This window comes from Herpailurus yagouaroundi, unplaced genomic scaffold (assembly GCF_014898765.1).
Source record: "Herpailurus yagouaroundi ecotype Mexico unplaced genomic scaffold, PumYag 190, whole genome shotgun sequence".
NCBI classification, from domain to species: domain Eukaryota; kingdom Metazoa; phylum Chordata; class Mammalia; order Carnivora; family Felidae; genus Herpailurus; species Herpailurus yagouaroundi.
In genome coordinates this window covers 21035467-21055991 of record NW_024412421.1, presented here as the reverse complement: position 1 = coordinate 21055991, position 20525 = coordinate 21035467, and the positions used below count along the sequence as shown (strand labels likewise).

The 20525-nt window shown below is 40.2% G+C and overlaps 1 protein-coding gene across 5 annotated transcripts in view; it reads right to left on the bottom strand.

Annotated features, from left to right (window-relative positions):
- NFAT5 (nuclear factor of activated T cells 5) overlaps positions 1-9460 on the bottom strand; it is a 119926-nt gene extending 110466 nt beyond the window's left edge. For 2 of the 5 annotated variants that reach the window (XM_040442947.1, XM_040442948.1), the window contains exons 1-2: positions 9088-9459; positions 7247-7300 (exon numbers count right to left, since the gene is read on the bottom strand). In XM_040442947.1, coding sequence (XP_040298881.1) covers positions 7247-7300; positions 9088-9160 — 127 coding nt within the window. In that variant the 5' untranslated portion in view covers positions 9161-9459. Of the gene's footprint in view, positions 1-7246; positions 7301-9087 lie in introns of all 5 variants that reach the window. The other 3 variants (XM_040442949.1, XM_040442950.1, XM_040442951.1) reach the window with 2 other exon arrangements.
- Positions 9461-20525: the final 11065 nt, after the last annotated feature.

Here is a 20525-nt window from a genome sequence, read left to right as displayed (position 1 = left end):
TAGGACCCAAAGTGTAAATACCAATTATCAAAAGTTTATATTAAAGAAAGTCATGATAAGCTCAATACTCTGTGGTAAAATAGCCAAGTTTCAAATTCCAGCCTCTTCGATTAGCTATGCGACGCTGGGAAAATTAGTGAATCCCTCTGTACCTCAGTTTGCTCATTTATGAAATACGAATACTGATACGATCTCATAGGATTTTTCTGAGGACTAATGTGAAAAATATCTATAAAATTCTGGCACATACAAATAGCTGAAAAATGTATTCAATTATTACTAATATTTAATTTATTAATCTTTCTTTACCAACACTTTCTTTTAACATGTCCTATAAATATTACTTTAAGGAAATTTTTTAAAACTAAAACTAAACAAAAAAACCAAAAAACCCTATATTTATAATGACAAGAGTAATCAACAACAACTTAGGTCACTCTTAGAAACTTTTCTGTTCTTGCCTCACCTTCAAAAACAATACCAATAAATAAAGAAATAAATAAAATATCAAATTTACTAAAAGTCTCATCATACCATTTCTAAATGGGAAAGAAATGAATAAACATTCATGACTGACCAGCCATAATTATCATCATCTGTCAAGTAAATATTAAAAAAAAAAAAAAAGCAAGAAAAAACTTTAATTTTTCAATAGCTATTAAGAGTAAATAGGGGTGGTGCCTGGGTGGCTCAGTTGGTTGGGTGTCTGACTTCAGCTCAGGTCATGATCCCACAGCTCATGGGTTTCAGCCCTGCATAAAGTTCTGCGCTGACAGCTCAGGGCCTGGAGCTGCTTTGGATTCTGTGTCTTTCTCTCTGCCCATCCCTCACTTGCACTCTGTCTCTCTCAAAAATAAATAAACATTAAAAAAAAGTTTTTAATAATTAAAAAAATAATAATAATAACAAATAAAAGAGGGGCACCGGGGTGGCTCAGTCATTTGAGCACCCAACTTCAGCTCAGGTCATGATCTCACGGTTTGTGGGTTGGAGCCCCGTGTTGGGCTCTGTGCTGACAGCTCGGAGCCTGGAGCCTGCTTCAGATTCTGTCTCCCTCTCTCTCTCTGCCCCTTCCCTGCTCATGCTTGTCTCTATCTCTCAAAAATAAATACACGTCAAAAAAAAATTTTTAAGTTAAAAAAAAAGAATAAAAGTAACTGAAAATTTCCATATAGCATATCTTTCGTTCAAATTATCAGAAATATAGATCCTTTATCACAACACCAGGTTTTATTTATATTTAGAAGCTAAAATCATTATCTGTAGTTCATCCATAAAGAAAATGTCTACATTTTCATTCAAGGACATGTTTATATTTAATGCATTACATACTGTTAGTTTTTTTTTAACCTTGATTTTTATTAAGACAACAGCAAATAAAAGTCACACGAATCTCTTTTATGTAACTTGAAATAAAGTCTTTGCAACAAGACAGTAACATAAGATAATAAGCAACATTTCTACTGAAGAGTGTCTTATAGCTTAGAACTAACAGGACTGTCTTCTCTCACTAAACAAGCAGGCCCAATAATGTCTTGGATTAATATGATCTTTTATTTTTTTCTAATTCTCTATTACTTTACAGAAAATATAATCTGAGTCAACTTTTTCTAATATAAAGTGACTATTTTTTATATATAATATTAATCACAGTAAGAAATGTTTCTCTGTACTATCACTTTCAAGTTTTAGGGAACTCCTGGAATAATTATACTACAGTCAAGGGTGATTTAAGAGCAAGCCAAGAACCATTTAATTATGAATTTCTATCCTCTTACTGTAATAAGCAACAGAATTCTAGTACTGAATGAAAATTACAAAAACAGAGTTTAGAAAGACACAAAAACAAATGGTAGGAAAATCAGAGAAAGATGGATCCTAGAACTAAGAAATTAGAAGGAACTAGGTGTGTAACTTTTCTCATGTTTGAACTTCATTGTCATAATTATTTCCATAATGATATTTTTTGTGTACTAGGTAATAATGTATAGAGATTAATAGACACTAAACAAGAAAAGAATCCAATAGGTTATTTTTAATTTTAAATATTTTCAAAAAAATCTAATTTTTTTCTAATTTCTAGTAGGATCTCTTCATTTGTAATGAAGATTATCACTTCTAATAAGATACCTTCATACATTTCATCATTTAAGAAGTAATAGCTTAACTATCTTATGAACTATCAGCTCTAGGAAGAGAAATAAATTGGGCTCAATGGCAATTCAGAAATATTCCATAAAGTCAGCAAAACACTGCTACTATTTTTAGGATTTTCATTTTGTGAACTATAAAGTATAATTATGCCTGGTACTATATCAAATAATTTGACAGCGGTTAAGAAAAAATAGTTTATTGTCCCTCATTGTTAAAATAAATATAAAAAATAAAAATCTTCCAGTTTCAAATATTAAATTCATACTACGATCACCTCACATTGGTATTTAGCTCTTATTTAACCAGTTACTTAATTTTATCCATCATGTAATCTTGTAACTCCTGCTTGTAAACACATTTTAAAATTTTAATCCATTGTTTTTATTACTCTATTTTTTCCAAATCACTTCTATTATTTTTCCTATTTTATCTGATGTTATACTATCTTATCTTACATCTCTGTATTTCCAGAATGACCTCTTAATCATATTCATTTACTTTCATTTAGTTTAATTTTTATCTCAATTTTTTCTATAGCAAACAATATATGCCCAAATCAGTATTTTTCAATACAGAAAAGTATAAGAAATGAAAACTTTTTCTCTGTAGTGAATCTTTTCTCTAGGTATTCAAGAAGACTCCTATGGGGCGCCTGGGTGGCGCAGTCGGTTAAGCGTCCGACTTCAGCCAGGTCACGATCTCGCGGTCCGTGAGTTCGAGCCCCGCGTCGGGCTCTGGGCTGATGGCTCAGAGCCTGGAGCCTGTTTCTGATTCTGTGTCTCCCTCTCTCTCTGCCCCTCCCCCGTTCATGCTCTGTCTCTCTCTGTCCCAAAAATAAATAAACGTTGAAAAAAAATTAAAAAAAAAAAAAGACGACTCCTAGCCTTCATATTTGTAAACCATTTTATTTTTTCAATATATATAAACTATCTTCCTTAGAGAAGGCAGAGAAAATGCAAAAATAGAATTAAAAAGTAAAATATTACAGTACATACTTTTGCACAGGACTTTTTTTTAAGTTTATTTATTTATTGTGAGACAGAAAATCCCAAGCAGGCTCCGTGATGTCAGCGCAGAGCCAGACCTGGGACATGATCTCAGGATGGTGAGATCATGATCTGAGCCGAAATCAAGAGTCAAACGCTTAACCCACTGAGCAACCCATGTGGCCCTGTAAAGGAGTTTCTATGGGAGTTATTTTTAATATAATTGCAACAATATTTCTTTTATTTACTTATTTTATTAAGAGTTTCTCATGTAATTATGGGGTCATCAGAAACATTATTTATGGCTATGTATTATTCAGTTAGATACCTACACTCTTTTCTCATTGTCAGGCCATCACATTGAGTAAAAAGGTAGTAGGAGAACTAAATATGGTGACCAATGTTAACTAGACTTATTGTGGTGGTCACTTCCCAATATATACAAATAATAAATCATTACCTTGTGAAACTGAAATTAATATGGTGTTTTATGTCAACTATATCTCAATTTAAAAAAAAAACTAATTCCCTATTCTTTAAAAAAAAATACGTATAGTAGCAAGAAGGACCAGCATCAATATGTAGGATAAAAGCAAACTTAATTAAAATGGTAAAGAGATTTTGAAGCTATTTTTCAAGTTCAGTAATATTCAGCTATAAATTTTCCAACCTTGTTTTCCTAAAGAGAGAACTTAAATTTGGAAAAAACATGTTCTATAAAAAATTTAACAAATGTATGATAGTAATTAAATTCTCCTCACTCTGGGCTGACTTCACTATTTTTTTTTTTTAACGTTTATTTATTTTTGAGACAGAGACAGAGCATGAACCGGGGAGGGTCAGAGAGAGAGGGAGACACAGAATCGGAAGCAGGCTCCAGGCTCTGGGCCATCATCAGCCCAGAGCCCGACGCGGGGCTCGAACCCACGGACCGTGAGATCGTGACCTGAGCTGAAGTCGGACGCCCAACCGACTGAGCCACCCAGGTGCCCCTGACTTCACTATTAAATGGATACCTAGACCACTGATAGAAAGTATACACACATAATACCAGAAAGTACTTCATATTATATAACATAGGGAGTCAGTACAGTATAGTAGTTAAGAGCACAGACTATAGTGACAATACCTGTGTTGGAATCTTGGCTACAATGTACCAGCTGTGTGACTCTGGGTAAGTTACTAAACCTCCCTACACTTTAGCTCCCTCATCTATAAAATGGAATAACAACCATCTCAAAGGGTTGTTATGAGAGTTCAGTGAGTTCACACTTATAAAGTTCTTGGCACACAGTAAAAGCCATATAAGTGGATGTTGTATTAAATTTTTAATTTAGCTAACATTTATTGTGCATTTACTATGTGCTAGGTTAAATGCTTTACACGTGAATTTGCCTTAAATAATCTTCAGTAACCCACAATGAAGACACTATGATTGCCTCCATCTGAAGATGAGAAAATTAAAGCACAATGAGATTAAATAACTAAGCTGAGGTCATGCATAAGTATTGAAACAAGGATTTGAACCCAAATCTGATGCATGACTTACAATTTTAACACAGATTGCAAGGTACACTACATACTAGAAGCAGTAGCCTCCAATCATACTTTATCTTAAGGAAAGGGCAGGAGAGAGGACAGACTTTGCTGAAATAAATCAAAATAAGTATTTCCTGGAATAAAGTAGGGTATTTTAAAAATTAATATAAGAAATATCACTACAATACAGAAGTATTTATACATGAAATAATAGATGTCTGATATTTGTTTTAAAATAATATAGCTTGGGGCAAATGGGTGGCTCAGTTGGTTAAGCATCTGACTCTTGGTTTCGGCTCAGGTCATGATCTCATGGTTTGTGAGTTCAAGGCTCGCATTGTTGGGCTCTGCAATGCCAGTGTGGAGCCTGCTTAGGATTCTCTCTCTCTCCCTCTCTCTCTCTGCCCCTCTCCCATCCGTGCACACTCTCTTTCTCAAAATAAATGAATAAACTTTAAAAATAAAATAAAATAATAGTTTGGGAGAAGATAAAAGAAATAAGACTAGACATGTATTGATGATTGTTAAAACTTAGTAATAGGTATTTGGGGGTCCATCATTTTATTCTCTTTACTTTTGTATGTTCCTTAAAATGCCCATAATAAATGGTTAAAAGAGAAGTAGGGTACAGAGATTAAATACTTCACTTTCATTCCACAACCAAACAACTTTCTTAGGATTCCCTGTATCAAAGACATAAAAGGATACTTGATATTTATACATTTTACAATGTATATATAATCTGTAAAAGGATGGTCTTATTTTTAAAAAATTGAGTATCCTCTCAACCAAAATAAGAAATTAATGAAAATATTTAAGCACATACATGTAAATATACATATTAAATGACTGGCTGCAGTTCCATCAACTTGTTAAAATCATTTGCTGAAATAATTAACACCCTTTTTTTTTTCATATCTCTCTCCTGCCCAATAATCTCTATGATTATGATACTCTCTGGTCTGCTGCCCAGAAAATGGATACATTTGTATAGACAAATATGAATCTACAGCATGGCACAAACTGAACAATATGAATAAAAAACAGAAATCTGCTTCACTAAGAAACACATAAAATTCCTCACCTCAAGTTGTAGTTGATCTTTATACTAATATATATCAATGGGTTTCTGATAAGTATAAATATAATCAATAATTAGAGAATATTTTATATGCTCTAAATTATAGTTGAAACAATTTAGCTAATACTAAACAACAAAAACAACAACAACAACAAAAAAAACCAACAACAAAAAATTTATTAAGCCAGACACTAAACTAGGCATTTTCATACACCTTACGTCACTAAATTTAAGAGATTGTATCTATTTTTATAGAAAGAATAGTAAAGTTTAGAGAGGTGGAATCACCTGCCCAAGGTCACAGAGCTAATAAGCAACTAAACTGTTATGTATTCAAACTTAAGCTCAATTACAAAACCCATTCCCCCCACCCCGCTATGAGAAGTAAACATCTCAAACATCTCAACTCAAATCGAACTTAAATATTTAGGGCATTTTTTAAGTTGACCACAAAATGTTTAAGTTACTGGTCACAAATATATTTTACAGTGGCAGCTTGGCTTTGGGTAAAGAACTCTAGCTAAAACACAAAAGGCATTGTTTCTGCTATCATGTGACTCCCCCCCCCCCCAAGTCTCTTCATTTCAACCTCAGGTTACTCATCTCTACAATGGGGAAATTAATATCCTTGCTGTCCAATTGCAGGATTAGAAAATTCAAAGAGTATATATGTAAAGCCCCTTCAAAAACTACAAAACACTGGGGTGCCCGGCTGGCTCAGTCCAAAGAGCATGTAACTCTTGATCTAGGGGGTCATGAATTTGAGCCCCACACTGAGTGTAGAGATTACTAAAAAAAATAAACTTTAAAAAATATGTTTTAAAAAATTACAAAATACAAAGAGGCTTTTTTTGTCTTAAAATGCTAAAATAACAAAGTTTTCTAAAGTAATTGTCAGCTGTTTAAATTCTACACCTTCTATTAACATTTCCAGAACTTTCTCAAACCCTTTTTTTCTAAGCGTAGTTCATTCATCATGTCTGTCACTTGGCTTTCCTTATCCTTAAAAGTAATACAACAGTAATGACATCAATGCTTTTGTAATAAATAATTAACATACCGTTTTGAAATGCTCAGCATATAAAAGTTCTAAATTCTGAATTTTCAAACTAAATATGTGTTTGGTGTCATTCTTAGTTATATTCATGATCTTCATGTTTGAGCCTTTTCATATTCAGTTTGTTTCTAAAAAGCTAGAATTAAGACCTGGAATTCTAAAGTAGAACACCCAACACATAATTTTTAACGATTTTGTGGGAGTTTTTTCAAGGCTTCTCAAAGCAGATACAATAAGCTAACAAGCACATCAAACACAGCAACAAAATCCACCGAAACATTCAGCTGCTCTAAAAGAAGGATCAGGCTCTTTACGAGAAGACTACATTGTGTGAGTTTGCAAAGTTTCACACTTTCTCATTTAAACTCCATTTGAGAGAAAGCCTTTGCATACTCACACAATATGCTTTTAAAATGGCACTTTGCTGACCTTCCAATAGTCCAGCTCTATGAAAATTCTGTGATGGGTGTAACTTCAGAGAATCTGAAAAACACAAAAAGCATTAAGCACTTTTTATGCTGAATGACTTAAAAAAAAAAAAAGGAAAAAAAAAGTCAAGGGTAGCATACATCTCTTACATAACTGCCACGTATTTTTAAGAGCTAAAGCCCATATTCGCGAATATGCTGTCAAAGAAGGCTGAACTGCCTCTCACATCGGTCTCTGTGCTAAACTTAGATGGTCATAAAGTGTTTGTTTCATGGAAAATTATCTGATGATTACTGCACAAACGGTGTTAATGTCTTGGCTATTTTTAGCACCGATGGTACCACATTAGCCCTCTTCTAAGAATCACCTCTTGACATCATCTTTTTCTTCTGACGCTCAAAACTACAGTATTTCCAAACTACTTCAGGTACGTTGCCGGAGAAACATCCTACAGGATGGTGACTGCCAACTAAAGTCATCAGAGCAACAGACAATGGCCACAGTTACTAAGGAGGGCTCTGTGCACAAACCCAGTCGTCGGTGTGCGAAGTCCAGGACCTTCCAGACGAAACCATCGCACACCGATTCCCTTAAAACAATTTCAAGGTACTCGCGTGAAGGCTGAAGTCCCCCTTTCCGGAGGGGGTGGAATCAGCGGATGGATACGGAACACCAAAAAAATGAAGGAACGCTGGCCGTCTCGGGAAGGAGGTTCGCAATGGCACTCAATTTTTTTTTTTTTTTAATATGGTGAAATCAAGAGCTAATAACCCAGTTATGTCTTTTGCCCCTCCCAGTGGTGTAAAAAGTGGTGAGGAGTGCGGAGGGAGCATTTCGGTTTGATGCCCCTTTCGCACGGGGAACCTGTTCTAACACATTCTTGTGGTGCCCAGTATAGGAATTTAAACCCAGCAGAGATCAGCTCAAGTGCTGGTACCGTGGATCCCGGGAATCCCCTTCAGGCCTTGGCCAAAAGAGTTTTTAAAACGGGAATCTCGTTGCCCCCTCCCTGCCACGAACCCTTGAACGGCCGCGAAAGAGAAAATTCTCAAAGGACGACAGCGTCAGTGCCTGAGCTGGTACCCCCGGGACAGGAGAGGGATAAAACTGAGCCAGAGAGAGACCACCCCTGCCTTTGTAAACGAGAGGGAGATGCAAGTCGTTAGAATGCCACATAGGTGGCAAGAGAGGAAAACAGAAAATTCGGGCCCTTTCCAGCAATAAGATGACGAGGAAAGGAAGAACGCCTGGTCGAGGGGGGCCGTCCCAACAAGGGGAGGGAGTGGACTAGGCCGGAGGGAGACGGGGGTAGAACGACGGCGCACAAACAACCTGGAGGGGGAGAAAAATGGTGCCCCTGCACCCAGAACCGGCTCCAAGCCACGCCGCCCGCTTGGGGGCAACTTTGCTGGGGAGGATGGTCCTGGTAAGAGCGGCCGCGGCGCACCGATCGCAGCGGCCCCAGCGCGGGGCCCAGTCGGGGGTGGGGGGAGAGGACGTGGGCGGGCGGGGGGGGGGAGATCCCTGAGCTGGGGAGGCCGGGGCCGGCTGCTCGAGGAGTGTGGCGGGGCCGGACACGCCGAGGGACTCTCAGTGCGACTGGTGCCGCAGAGACCCGGGGCCGACGGCAATTGGGCCCCGTGTGGCCGGCGGCTCCGCGGGGGAGGGGCCGCCACTCCTCCCCGGCCCCTTCCACCACCACCCGACCCCATCGGCCTCTCCCCATCCCCCAAAACAGGCCCGACCGGCCCGGGCTTGCCCCTACCCCCCGACGGGGACCCCTCCGGCTCCCCGGGGCCGGGCCTCCCCGCCCCCACGCCCCAGCCCCCAGCCTGACTCACCTCGCGAGTACAGGGACTTGGGCGATTCCAGGTCTAGGTCCGCGCTGAGCAATGAGATGAAGTCCGAGGGCATCGCAGCTCGACCCAGCCCGGCCCGAGGGCAGCGGGAGGGGGGGAGCGGCGGTGGCGGCGGCACCTCCTCTCCGGGACCGCGGGCACCGAACCGGGGGCGGCTAGGCGAGGGCGGCTGCCGCTGCTGCCTCCTCCTCGAGGGCAGTGACTTCCACCGGGCCGAGGAAACCGCAGCGAGGTGGAGGCGAAACTCCACGGGGACTAATTCCCGGCGAGCCAGGAGGGGGGTTCAGGGCGGGGAAAGGGAGGGGGGAGAGCCAACGGGTCCGTTTCGTGCTTCTCCTCAGCGAAAACTGACGGTCGCCGCCACCGCCGCTGACAGGAATCTGAGCCCCGCCCCCCGCGGGGCACTGCGCAGGCGCGGAGGGGGGCGCCCCGGAGCCGGGAAGAGCCGGGGCGGCCACCGGAGGGCGGGGGGGTGCGCCATGGAACAGCATCAACAAGGGCTTCGCTTCCTGCCGCCGCGGCCGGGGCTGCTGTTCCCCAGCCGGGAAAGGGCCCCGCCAGCAGGGAGGGAGGCAGGGAGGTGTCCGCGCCTGGGGCCCCGGGGAGGGAAAAGGTATTTGCGCCGACCTGGTGGCGGCGAGCCCGAGGCGGCCGGTCCAGCGCGGAACTGAGGGCAAGAGAAGACAGACCTGGGGGAGCCGAGGTGCCTGCTGGACGAGTGGGAAGGACCCCAATCAGAGCTGGGCAGGGTCGGCCAGGGGCGCGCGGGCTGGCTTGGGGTCTCGCAGGGGAACGGAGTTTAGTCCCTGGGACAGCCACCAGCCCTTTAGGGTTTTCATAGGAGTGTCTAACTTGTGTTGGCCAAAGGACTATTAAACTCATTTCTTAATTAGGAAATGAAAAACCTTATCTAAAAAACTCGAGTTATTGGTTGTTTTTAATTAAAGTACTTCTCCGTCCTTTGCCCTCCCCCTCTTTTGTTTCCCTTCCCCCATCCTTTAGAGGCTGAAAATTCAAAACAAAACAAAAAACAACTTTCTGATTGTGCTGGGTGGCCGGATTTATTCGGAATGGGAGATAAAAGACTATTTAAAAATTGGATCATATGAATCCACCTGGCCGTTCTACAGGAAAAAACGAAGAAAAGCAAACCTAAACACCACTCTTCCAAACCATTTTTCATTTTTTACTTTTGGATTAGGCAAGGATGGAGGAAAAACACATTTAATTGAGTTTTTGCTATTCTGTTCATGGGGCCAAAAGTTTCCGTTGCAAAAACTGAAAATCCTCACCTACACCGCAGACCGTTTCCTGACTCTAATAGACTTCTGAGAAATTTTTAATCAAGTTATTAAAATATCAATTGGAGTGCAGGGGATGCAACTTGGGGAATAATTTTAATCTCTTGTGGGATATTGATGCCAGCAATCACTGGGCAACGTTTTTAAGCTATTAGGTTAGGTTTTGTTTTTGTTATTTTATCTACAAAGATGGTTACAAATCATACCAATTAGTCTGTTGTGTATATATACACATACCTATCTATACATACATATGTAGTTATGTATATAGATAGATATAAGTGATATAATACAGCCTTTCCCCCAGGAATGTGTGCAACTCATCTAGACTTAGAGTCCTGGAGATGGGGAAGAAACAGCAAAGGAGGCCCCAGTGCAGGTGTCTCTGGGGTGGGGCTCTTTGCAAAGTTTTACCTGCAGACCTAGAATTTAAACTTGTGTCATCAGAGTCTCCCTATCTTTCCATCTGAACATCTGACTCAGGTTGCCCAACTATCTTCACTGCATTCTGTGTAGTAATGAATCAACCCTGTGAACATTTTCTTCCTGTCAGAGGTAAGAAAGCTTTTCAGAGCCACCCCAAGATGGCAAAGCAGAACCGGAAACTACCCTCAAATCTCCATTGCCACTGTATGCTGTTGCAACAAGTCCCAAGGGAAGTCCCTCATAACTGGTAAGAGCCCCACTCATTTGAGAGAGGAAGATTCAAACCCAAATTGCCCAACAGGCCAAAGCTTTTGAATTGGAGCAAACACCTGTTGGAGACCTCCCCCCTCCCATTAGTCAATCAAAATGTGAGAAGAGGAAATTGCAACTTACTAGGTAGAACCCCAATACTAAAAAGTTGGGCATATCAGTCTGAGCATATCCCCTTTCCCTAGACCTATGTAATCATTCAACAAACTTAGGGTATAGGAAATTCCCAGTACTATTCTGACCCCAATTAACAAGAATTGGCAAGGCCTCTTCCTTCCTCTTTCCCTCAGTACTTCTCTGCCCCTTTGTACCTTTTTGTCCCTCCAGTATGAGCGCTTTGTTGTCCATGTTAATCAGACTTCCCCTGATTTGATACAACAAAGTAATGAGATGGCCCCCCAAGTGTGACTTGACTTAGACTGTGAATTCTCCTAGATGGATTCTTTAGGCGCAGGCCCTACCTCATCAGGCCCTGCATCAAGCAGTGATTCTATCTCAATGGATATTTGAAAATTCTGTGTCCCTCCCATGTCCTTTTACAGAGATAAATTTTTTGAAAAACTGTTTAGATGGATAGTTTTCATGGCCATGCCTTAGCATCGAGACCTAGATTTTATGTTATCCTTAAAATTTCAGTGACTAAAAACACAAACTCATTAGTAAACATGTTTGCTCTGCTCTGGTCACAAAATATGATATGACCCGCATAATGTTGAGAGTTACCAAAAATAACTACCTGGTCATTGTGTCTTTAGTAAATACATGCTACCCCCAGTTCCAAGGATATTTCCCTCTGTAGTCATTAATGTCTCAGTTGTTCCCCCTTTTATTTGATCTTGGAAATATTCTCATGTTGTATTTTAAAAACCACCCATCACCCAAATATACACCTTCATAAAACTTTGTGCACAATAAAAAGTAAAACTTTAAGCGTGTAAAATTTGGAAATTTCCTCTCATTGAAAACTACAATAGGATTATGGAACAAAACATAAAACAGATTTAGTAGTTTGTAGAATTCCTTTATATTGCTCCCCAATCATCATATCGCATTCCCAAGTTACTTGATTAAAATTTCACAAGAACCCAGATTCAACTACAAGGTTGTATAGATTACGCAAGAGAGTGGCAGTTTTTATATTGGTGGTGTGTTCTTTAACCCCTCCTGGACCTGTTTAGGCGCTTAGTGAATTGTGTTGCTGGATCTCCTCTAAATGAAAGAGGTTCAAATATCAACCACTGAAAAGGAATTAAATCAACTCCTACAGAAGAATGTGTTGTCACAAGATCTACAGAATCTTTGTCATTGTAATACAATTAAGGCTGTTAAAATAATTTTAGTCACATGCATATTGTAAAGAACCTGCTAAACAAACACGAGATCTGAAAGGAAAATTTCCAGAGCAATTCAAGTCACGGACAAAAAAAGTTTAGACCGAAAATTATCTTCGCTTCACCTTGGGAGCACTCCCTAATAATAAGAATGGAGAATTGACAGTGGTGGGAAATAGCAATGACTGCATTTGTGCTAACATTGTAAACAAAGTCTTATTTGACTGTGATTGTGTGTCAGTTTTCACCTTAGATCATGTTCTGGCAAATATTTCTGAAGGCAAAATTAGTTTTGATAGTTTTGCCTTTGGATTTAGAACATTCTCACTCCTTGTATCTTTCACTGCCTAACTCTGATAATCAGGCATCTAATTCACTTTGATGAAGTACTTCTGTACTTTATGACTGGGTCTGAGTCAGAGTTTTCATCTGAAATCCCACAGAGACCAGTTCAGTTTCTCAAGATCTAGAATAATTGCAAGTCCTGAGATACAGAGCAATCAGCTTGAATTGGAAGAACCTGGTGAACAATGGCGACGGGAGGTAAATGCCAGAGAAATTCAAAGGGTGGATTAGGGAGGAGAAATTTTAATGGGAAAATAGAAACCCCTGAGTTTACCAAGAAAGGAAGGAGGATGCCTCTAGGTCATCCCAACAGTAGGCATGGTTGGACTTATGCAAACTGTCCTTATTCACACAAACAAGTCCTTATTCGCACTGGCTTGGACACTACCACGTTTGCTAAGATGTTCTTTCCACATCTAATCATAATATGATTAGTAGCCCCACCTCAGCTGTGATACTAGTTAGACCAAGAGTGTGAATTAAAAATCATTTTACCATTTCCTGTTACCCTCTCTCTTAATTCAGGGAATTTTAACCTAAAGTCTATGGGTTTGTTTCAAGGCATCTGTGATCTCCTTAAACTTGGATACACATTTTTGCAAGCTCATACCTACGTGCACCTTTTTCCGAAGGGTGAAAGTCTTTAACTTTCACAAGATTTCTGAAAACAAAAACAAAAACAATCCATAACCCAGAGCAGATGAAAAAGCATTCTTCTGTATGAAGCAAATCCATTCTTCCCTCTTTCCACAAACGGGCTCCGGGAACTGTGCTAGGTGCAGGAAATACAAAGATTTGACAAAGATGAACATGAGAAGTCAACTCTCAGCCTGACGTGGGGGATGACCTTTAAACAAATATATGCATTGTGACGGATGCTATGCTAGAGTTTTGTTCAGGTACTAGAAATCAATGATCTTTGGCTTTATTGGTAGGCTGATAGAGGAAAAGAAAAAGGCTGCCATCTAACACACATCACTTTCTTCTCCGCCCGCTATCCCCCACACCTGATTTCTCTTCACTCCAACCACAATTTCCTACAGTGGTTAAGACAGACTAGACAGTTGCAGGGCAAAGTCCTGACATAGAAAGGTTTACATTGTGAGGCATCACAGCTATTACGTGTTGACACAAATATTCCAAGAAATACCTGGGCTTCATTGGACTTTGTCAGTGGATTGTCAAAGAAACACGGAGTATCTTTTTTCGGCTTTGCTGAGGATTAGGGCTAAATGCTTAGGTTAAGGATGTAATGATAAAATAGCTGAATTGGTCATCCACAACTAAGCCCAGAATTGAAGGGCTAGGTTGAAGTTACTGGATAAACGAGACGGGCTTTAGAAATAATGTATTCCACCTGAGAAGTATTTGTTTCAGCTGAATGAGGAAACGTAGACTCCTCCAACATGGGAAGAGGCATGCAAGGGATCTGCCCACAGCTGTTAGAATCTAATTATAAAATATGAGGCTTAAAGACAATTATTCATTTATTTATTCATTCAGTTTCTCGACCCACAAAAATCCTGTTTATCCTTCAAAGTCCAGCTCAGATATTACATCTGTGAATTCATCCTGAACCCTTCCAAGTAATATTAATTATTCTCTGGGTTCCCATAGCATTTCATCCAAAATGTTGGTAGGGTGATCATGACAGTGAATTACACACAGTTCATGGGTCTCTCTCTAATGTGTTGTGAACACTTGGTTGAACAGTATCTGAGAAGGTTAAATAAAACAAATCCTTGCCTTAAATAACTTGTAATTGATTTTGAGCACATGACTTTAGTACCCACACAGAATGAAACAAACTCTCTAGTATGCCATTTGTTGATATTGTACTAGGAATTTGACATTCAGTATAGAGATTAATAGAAGGAAAGAAGACACTGGAAAGGTAAGAAAAGGTTAGAGGTGAAAGGCCACAAACAAGGATTTTGTTCTTTATCCCATAAGAACTGGGGAGCTCTTGACAGTTTTGGAGGAGGGAGATAACCTGACCAGAGCTGTATTTTAAGAATGTAACAGAGGGAACAGTGTAGAGAGAAAGTTGGTAGCTGAGAGCCTAGGAAGAGAGCCCAGCAAAGACCAATGAGGCCCTGAAGGGTAAAGGCTAAAAAGATGGAAAGGAGTTGTATATGCAAGACATTATGGAAATAGAATCAGAAGAACTCAGAAATTGCTTAAATGTTGAGAGTAAGAAAGAGAGAAAAGGATGAGAATATTCAAGAAAAGGAGATGGTGAGAGAGAAGTTTGAAACATCCACTAACAGGTTCTTCATTGTTGGAGTCCAATAGTTTAACATGCCAAAAAACTATTTAACAGAGAGAAGCAAACACCACTTAAACATGAATCACCCAAGAGGCTTTATACTTTGTTACATGGAGTGGCAAAAACTCTAACCAGAAAAGAAGTTATCCTAGATTTACCTCTTACCTGTAGGAAATCCAAGTAAACATAAATTGCTGAAACTCAGTGAAAGAGTAAATTGATCAGAAACAAATCTACATGAGCATGTGTTCCGGGTGTTCACTCCAAATACACTTGAGCATTAACACATAAGCCTCTAAATGCTTATTTTCATAGTAACTAAATATGGAAGAATTTTAAGAATCCTAAAGGCCAACAATTCTTCCAAAAAAGAAAAAAAGACTTGTAGAGATAAAAAGCAGCCATAATGTCTTTAAAGAGGATCAGTTTGCAAAACTTCCATTAATGGAAGTCTTGGGTAATAATGGACCTAGCAAGGTATACTCTGTAAGGCCTGGCCTGAGGACCAAAGCACTTAAAAACCAGGCACAAAATGACTGAGGGAACTCGGAACTCATCCCTGGCCACTTGAACTGGAATCACAAGGAACAATGAGCTGGTCTGCCCTTTGTACTTATTATTATTGTTGTTTTATTTAGTTAAGCATTTCTACACCCAGTTTGGGGCTAGAACTCACCACCCTGAGATCAAGAGCCTCATGCTCTACTGGCTGACCAAGCCAGGCACCCTTGCCTTTGTGGTTATTAAATAAATACCTTTTTGGGGGTGCAAGTTGTTCCAATAGGCTTCCCTCCAGAAATAAAGAGGAAAATGCAACCTGTATCACTGCTCATAAGCGGGTTAACCCCAAACCCCCAATCCAACTTGGTCGTCAGTGCTGGGGACCATCTTTTTTTTAATTATTTTTTTAATGTTTATTTTTGAGATAGAGAGAGACAGAGCATGAGCGGGGGAGAGGCAGAAAGGGAGACACAGAATCCAAAGCAGGCTCCAGGCTCTGAGCTGTCAGCACAGAGCCCAATGCGGGGCTCCAACTCGTCAACTGCAAGATCATGACCTGAGCTGAAGTTGGATGCTCAACCAACTGAGCCACCCAGGTACCCCAGTTTTTTTTTTATGTTTATTTATTTTTGAGAGAGAGAGGGAGTGAGCGAGCAAATGAAGAAGGGACGGAGAGAGAGGGAGACCCAGAATCCGAAGCAGGCTCGAGGCTCTGGGCTGTCAGCACAGAGCCCGACGTGGGGCTTGAACTCACAAACTGTGAAATCATGACCTGAGCCGAAGTCGGTTGCCTAACCGACTGAGCCACCTGGTGCCCCTAGGGGCCATCTTTAAATATGGTGCCCAGTGAATTCTAATTTCTTCTGGATAGACTCTACAGTATTCACATACTGTGGTGATCAAAAGCTACCAAAGGAGCATATAATCATTTATATGATCCAAAGAAATATCTGATAGATATGTATTTCTTATGGGTGGTGCATATACCTATTTATGTTAAATGAGAGGCTACTTGATGAAGTAGGAAGTGCAGTCACTTGGAAACAGGAGCCCTAAATTCTAGTTCTAGGCACTGAGGCATCTAGGATGTCCATTTTTGGAATGCCCAGCAGGTGGTCACACTTCTCCCAGAGTACTGTGACTTTCTTCCAGGGAACAGTTCTTGCTTTTCCTCTGGAATTAACCCTCGGTGGGGTAAGGCAGGAGCTGTTGGCTTCCCCTTGCCACAAAGAGATTAAGAGCCTGTTTGGAGTGGAGAGAGCAGCCACAAGATGGAGAGGGAGAAAACCCAGACCAGAAACTGAACTACTACTACTACTAAGTTTCTGGAAGAGGCCACACCTGACTTCAATGATCTGAAATGAAAAATTCTTTTGCTTACTTAACAGGTTTGGGATTGGGTTTTCTGTCCCTTCAAAGTAAGAAAATCTTAACTTGATACAACCTGCCCAGGCTTACGGAACTTTCTCGGACCTCTGTCTCCTCTCTCTGTGAAATAAGTGGGTGAGATTATTTACCAGGCAGGCATTGTGTTTGGCCGCTAGCAACAAACCCCAGTGGCTTAGAGGTTTAATTTTTCTCATACAAAAAGCCTGGATTAGACAATCCAGGCTAATCTCACAGTACCACATGCGATCAGGCACACAAGCTTTCAAGGTGGCCCTTGTTCTCATGCTTACAAGATGTCACCTCCAAGGGGCACCCGGCTGTCTCAGTCCGTGAAGCATCCGACTTCAGCTCAGGTCATGGTCTCCCGGTCTGTGAGTTGGAGCCCGGCATGGGGGTCTGTGCTGACAGCTCGGAGCCTGGAACCTGCTCTGGATTCTGTGTCTCCCTCTGCCTCTACCCCTACCCCTCTTGCACTCTGTCTCTCTCTCTCTCTCTCTCTCTCTCTCTCAACAAAAATAAAATAAAATAAAATAAACCAAGATATCACCTCCAAGGATCCTGTCTGCATTCTAGGTGAGAGGAAGAAAACAGAGTAAAGGACTAAAAGGTCAACTCTGGTCCCTGGAAGACCCACATAATGGCTTCTATTTACGTCGCATTGGCTAGGACTACATCACATGGTCACCCCATCTGAAAGGCTAGGAAGTGTGCGGGTTTTTTTAGTTTAGAAGAGTACACTGATGCTCTGAACACAATTGGAGGTCAGTTGGCAAGGAAGAAGAGGAGAACAGATGTTGGGGAGACAACTACAGTATTCGCTACAGACTACATAAGAGCAAAAGGTAACCTCATTCTCTGAAATTCTGTAATTCCAATTTCCTTTCTATTTTGTTTTACCTAATCCTTTCTTAATGGAAAAGAGCTAAATATTTTCTGGAAAAGAATCACATTTTTAAAATCTCAAATTTTGAAGAAGTAGAGAGAGGTACATCTCATAAATGAAATGACAATAGGTACATATGAAATATCAGGTTATGTCAAAAGCTCTTCACGTTTATCTCATCCCTGAAACTTTCTTAAACTTTTATTTTTAACTTTTTAATAAAAGTTTATTTATTTGTTTTGAGAGAGGGAGAGAGAGGGAGGGCAGAGAGAGAAGGAAAGAGAGAATCCCAAGCAGGCTTTGCACTCCCAGAACAAAGCGTGATGCAGGCTTTAAACCCACAAATCATGAGATCATGACCTGAGCCGAAACCAAGAGTCAGGCACTTAACCGACTGAGCCACGCAAGCGCCCCGGGAAACTTTCTTACATTTTGAAATTCCATCTTCAGAGGAAGAGGTTCAGAAACCTCTTCTCACTAATCGCAACTATTCTTACCCTTTTTTTAATTGAACAAAGTCACCTATTTTTCCTTCTCATTTCCAGGACTTCTCACATGATTTCATAACCTCATCTTTTATTGCTCCCAACTAAATTGTAAACTAGTAAAGAGCAGAGCCCAACACTTAGCACAATGCTGGATTTGTAGTGAACAGTCAAGAATGGTTGAGCGATGAATGAATGAATAAATGAATGAATAATTGAAATCTGAATTTCTGTTTCTTTTTTCCTCTTCACAACTCTGTCCTCCGTGCAAGCTTGCTAACTGACTGCATCTCAGAGTCATTACCAAGGCAATTTGTATCCTAGGAAGCCAGCTTTAGAAAGAAAGCCTTTTATTTTCTACCTTTAAATCCTCTCCACCCCTGTATATTCAACTCACCACAGGAGTCAGTACCTGACCACCTCCCTTCACCTAACTGTTTCACCTAGGCGCCTTCCCATTTTCACTGATTTTTAATCAGTTAAGGTCTTACCTTCAGGAAATTCTTATGTTTAAATTAAATTCTATGCAAGTCATTTCCTCTTCCTTTGCTAAGTTGCCAGAACACAGCAAGGGACGTGTTTATCAATGTTTACAAAGGCCCGAGTGGGTTTTCTTTTTTACTGAAAAATAATTTATGTGGGGGTTTTATATTGCAAAAGCAATATGTGTTCCTTGTAAAAACTAAAAATAATAGCTGAAAATATAAAAAAACAAGATAATAAATAGGAATGATTCAAAAACTCGGGGTACCTGGCTGGCCGAGTCAGAAGAACATGTGACTTGATTTTGGGGTTCTGAGTTTGAGCCCCATGTTCAGTGTAGCGATTACTTAAATAAATAAACTTAATAAAAAAAAAGAATTATTCAAAAACCCATAAACCACCACATAGAGAAGATCGTTTAGCATAGATCTTTCTGGAATTTTTAAAATGTATATTTACATATATAAAAATTGGCTACACTATGTATACTGTTATCCTGTATTCCTAATGTAACTGTGAACATCAATACACATCAGTGAATATTCTTAATAATATGTGATAGCAGAGGAGTATTCCGTTATAGAATATATCTTATTGGTCAGTCCCCTACTTTGTCATTTAATTTATTTCCTTTTTTGAAAACCTTTGTAAATATGTAAATACCACTGAGATGAACATCCTTGTAGCTAATCTGTGCTTATAGTCTTTTCTTATTTATTTCCTTTGGATATACCCCTTAGTAAGTTTTACTTTGATGAGGAAGAAGGAGAAAATGGCAGATGTAATGTAAGAGAGTGAAGCAAGGCCATAGTGACTCTATTTAGCCTTGTTTGGGGACCTAAAATGTGTTTGGTTTGCAGGGTCTAGGGCTTACTTAGCATAGGACAATGATTTTAAAATACACTCCTATGGCCCCATTCCTGTGGCCCCCATGGAATCTGAGCTGTCTGCAGAACACAGCAGAAATGCTGGTAGGGAAACTTAAAATCACAAAACATACAACTTCATGCTGCATCAGATACCATCCTATTCCAGCATCTAGTACAGACAAGCCTGAGGTACCGATTTAAGAAAAACACATTAGAGAAAACTTTATTTGAGAAAATTTGGCCCATTAATTATTTTTCTATCTAAACTGGTGAAAGGCTGGCATTATCTGATTTGCTGGAGCTCAAAAAGTATTAGTGCAAGTGAAAAAAGCAGAATATTTTGTTCTAAATTTCCACTCTACCACTTATTAAATGCATAAATCTCTTAATCATCCTGAAACTTCAGTCTCCTCCTTGGCAAAACAGCTTTATGACAGTGCCCGTGTCATTCACAGAGGCATCATAGGGAGACAATGAGCTAAATTGTAAGAAACTGCTTTGTAAAGTGTAATACTGTAACTAACACAAATGTTACTGGTAATTGTTATTGTCATTGATGGAGTGTTAAAAAATTCAGGCTTTACAAGAACTCAGAGTTTCACAAAGATCAGACAGCAGGGGCACCTGGGTGGCACAGTTGGTTAAGCAACCAACTTAGGCTCAGGTCATGATCTCATGGTTGGGGAGTTCGAGCCCTGTCTCGGGCTCTGTGCTGACAGCTCAAATTTCGTGTCTCCCCCTCTCTACCCCTCCCCTGCTCATGCTCTGTGTCTCTCTATCTCTCAACAATAAATAATGTTTAGGGGCGCCTGGGTGGCTCAGTCAGTTGGGCGTCCGACTTCGGCTCAGGTCATGATCTTGTGGTCCG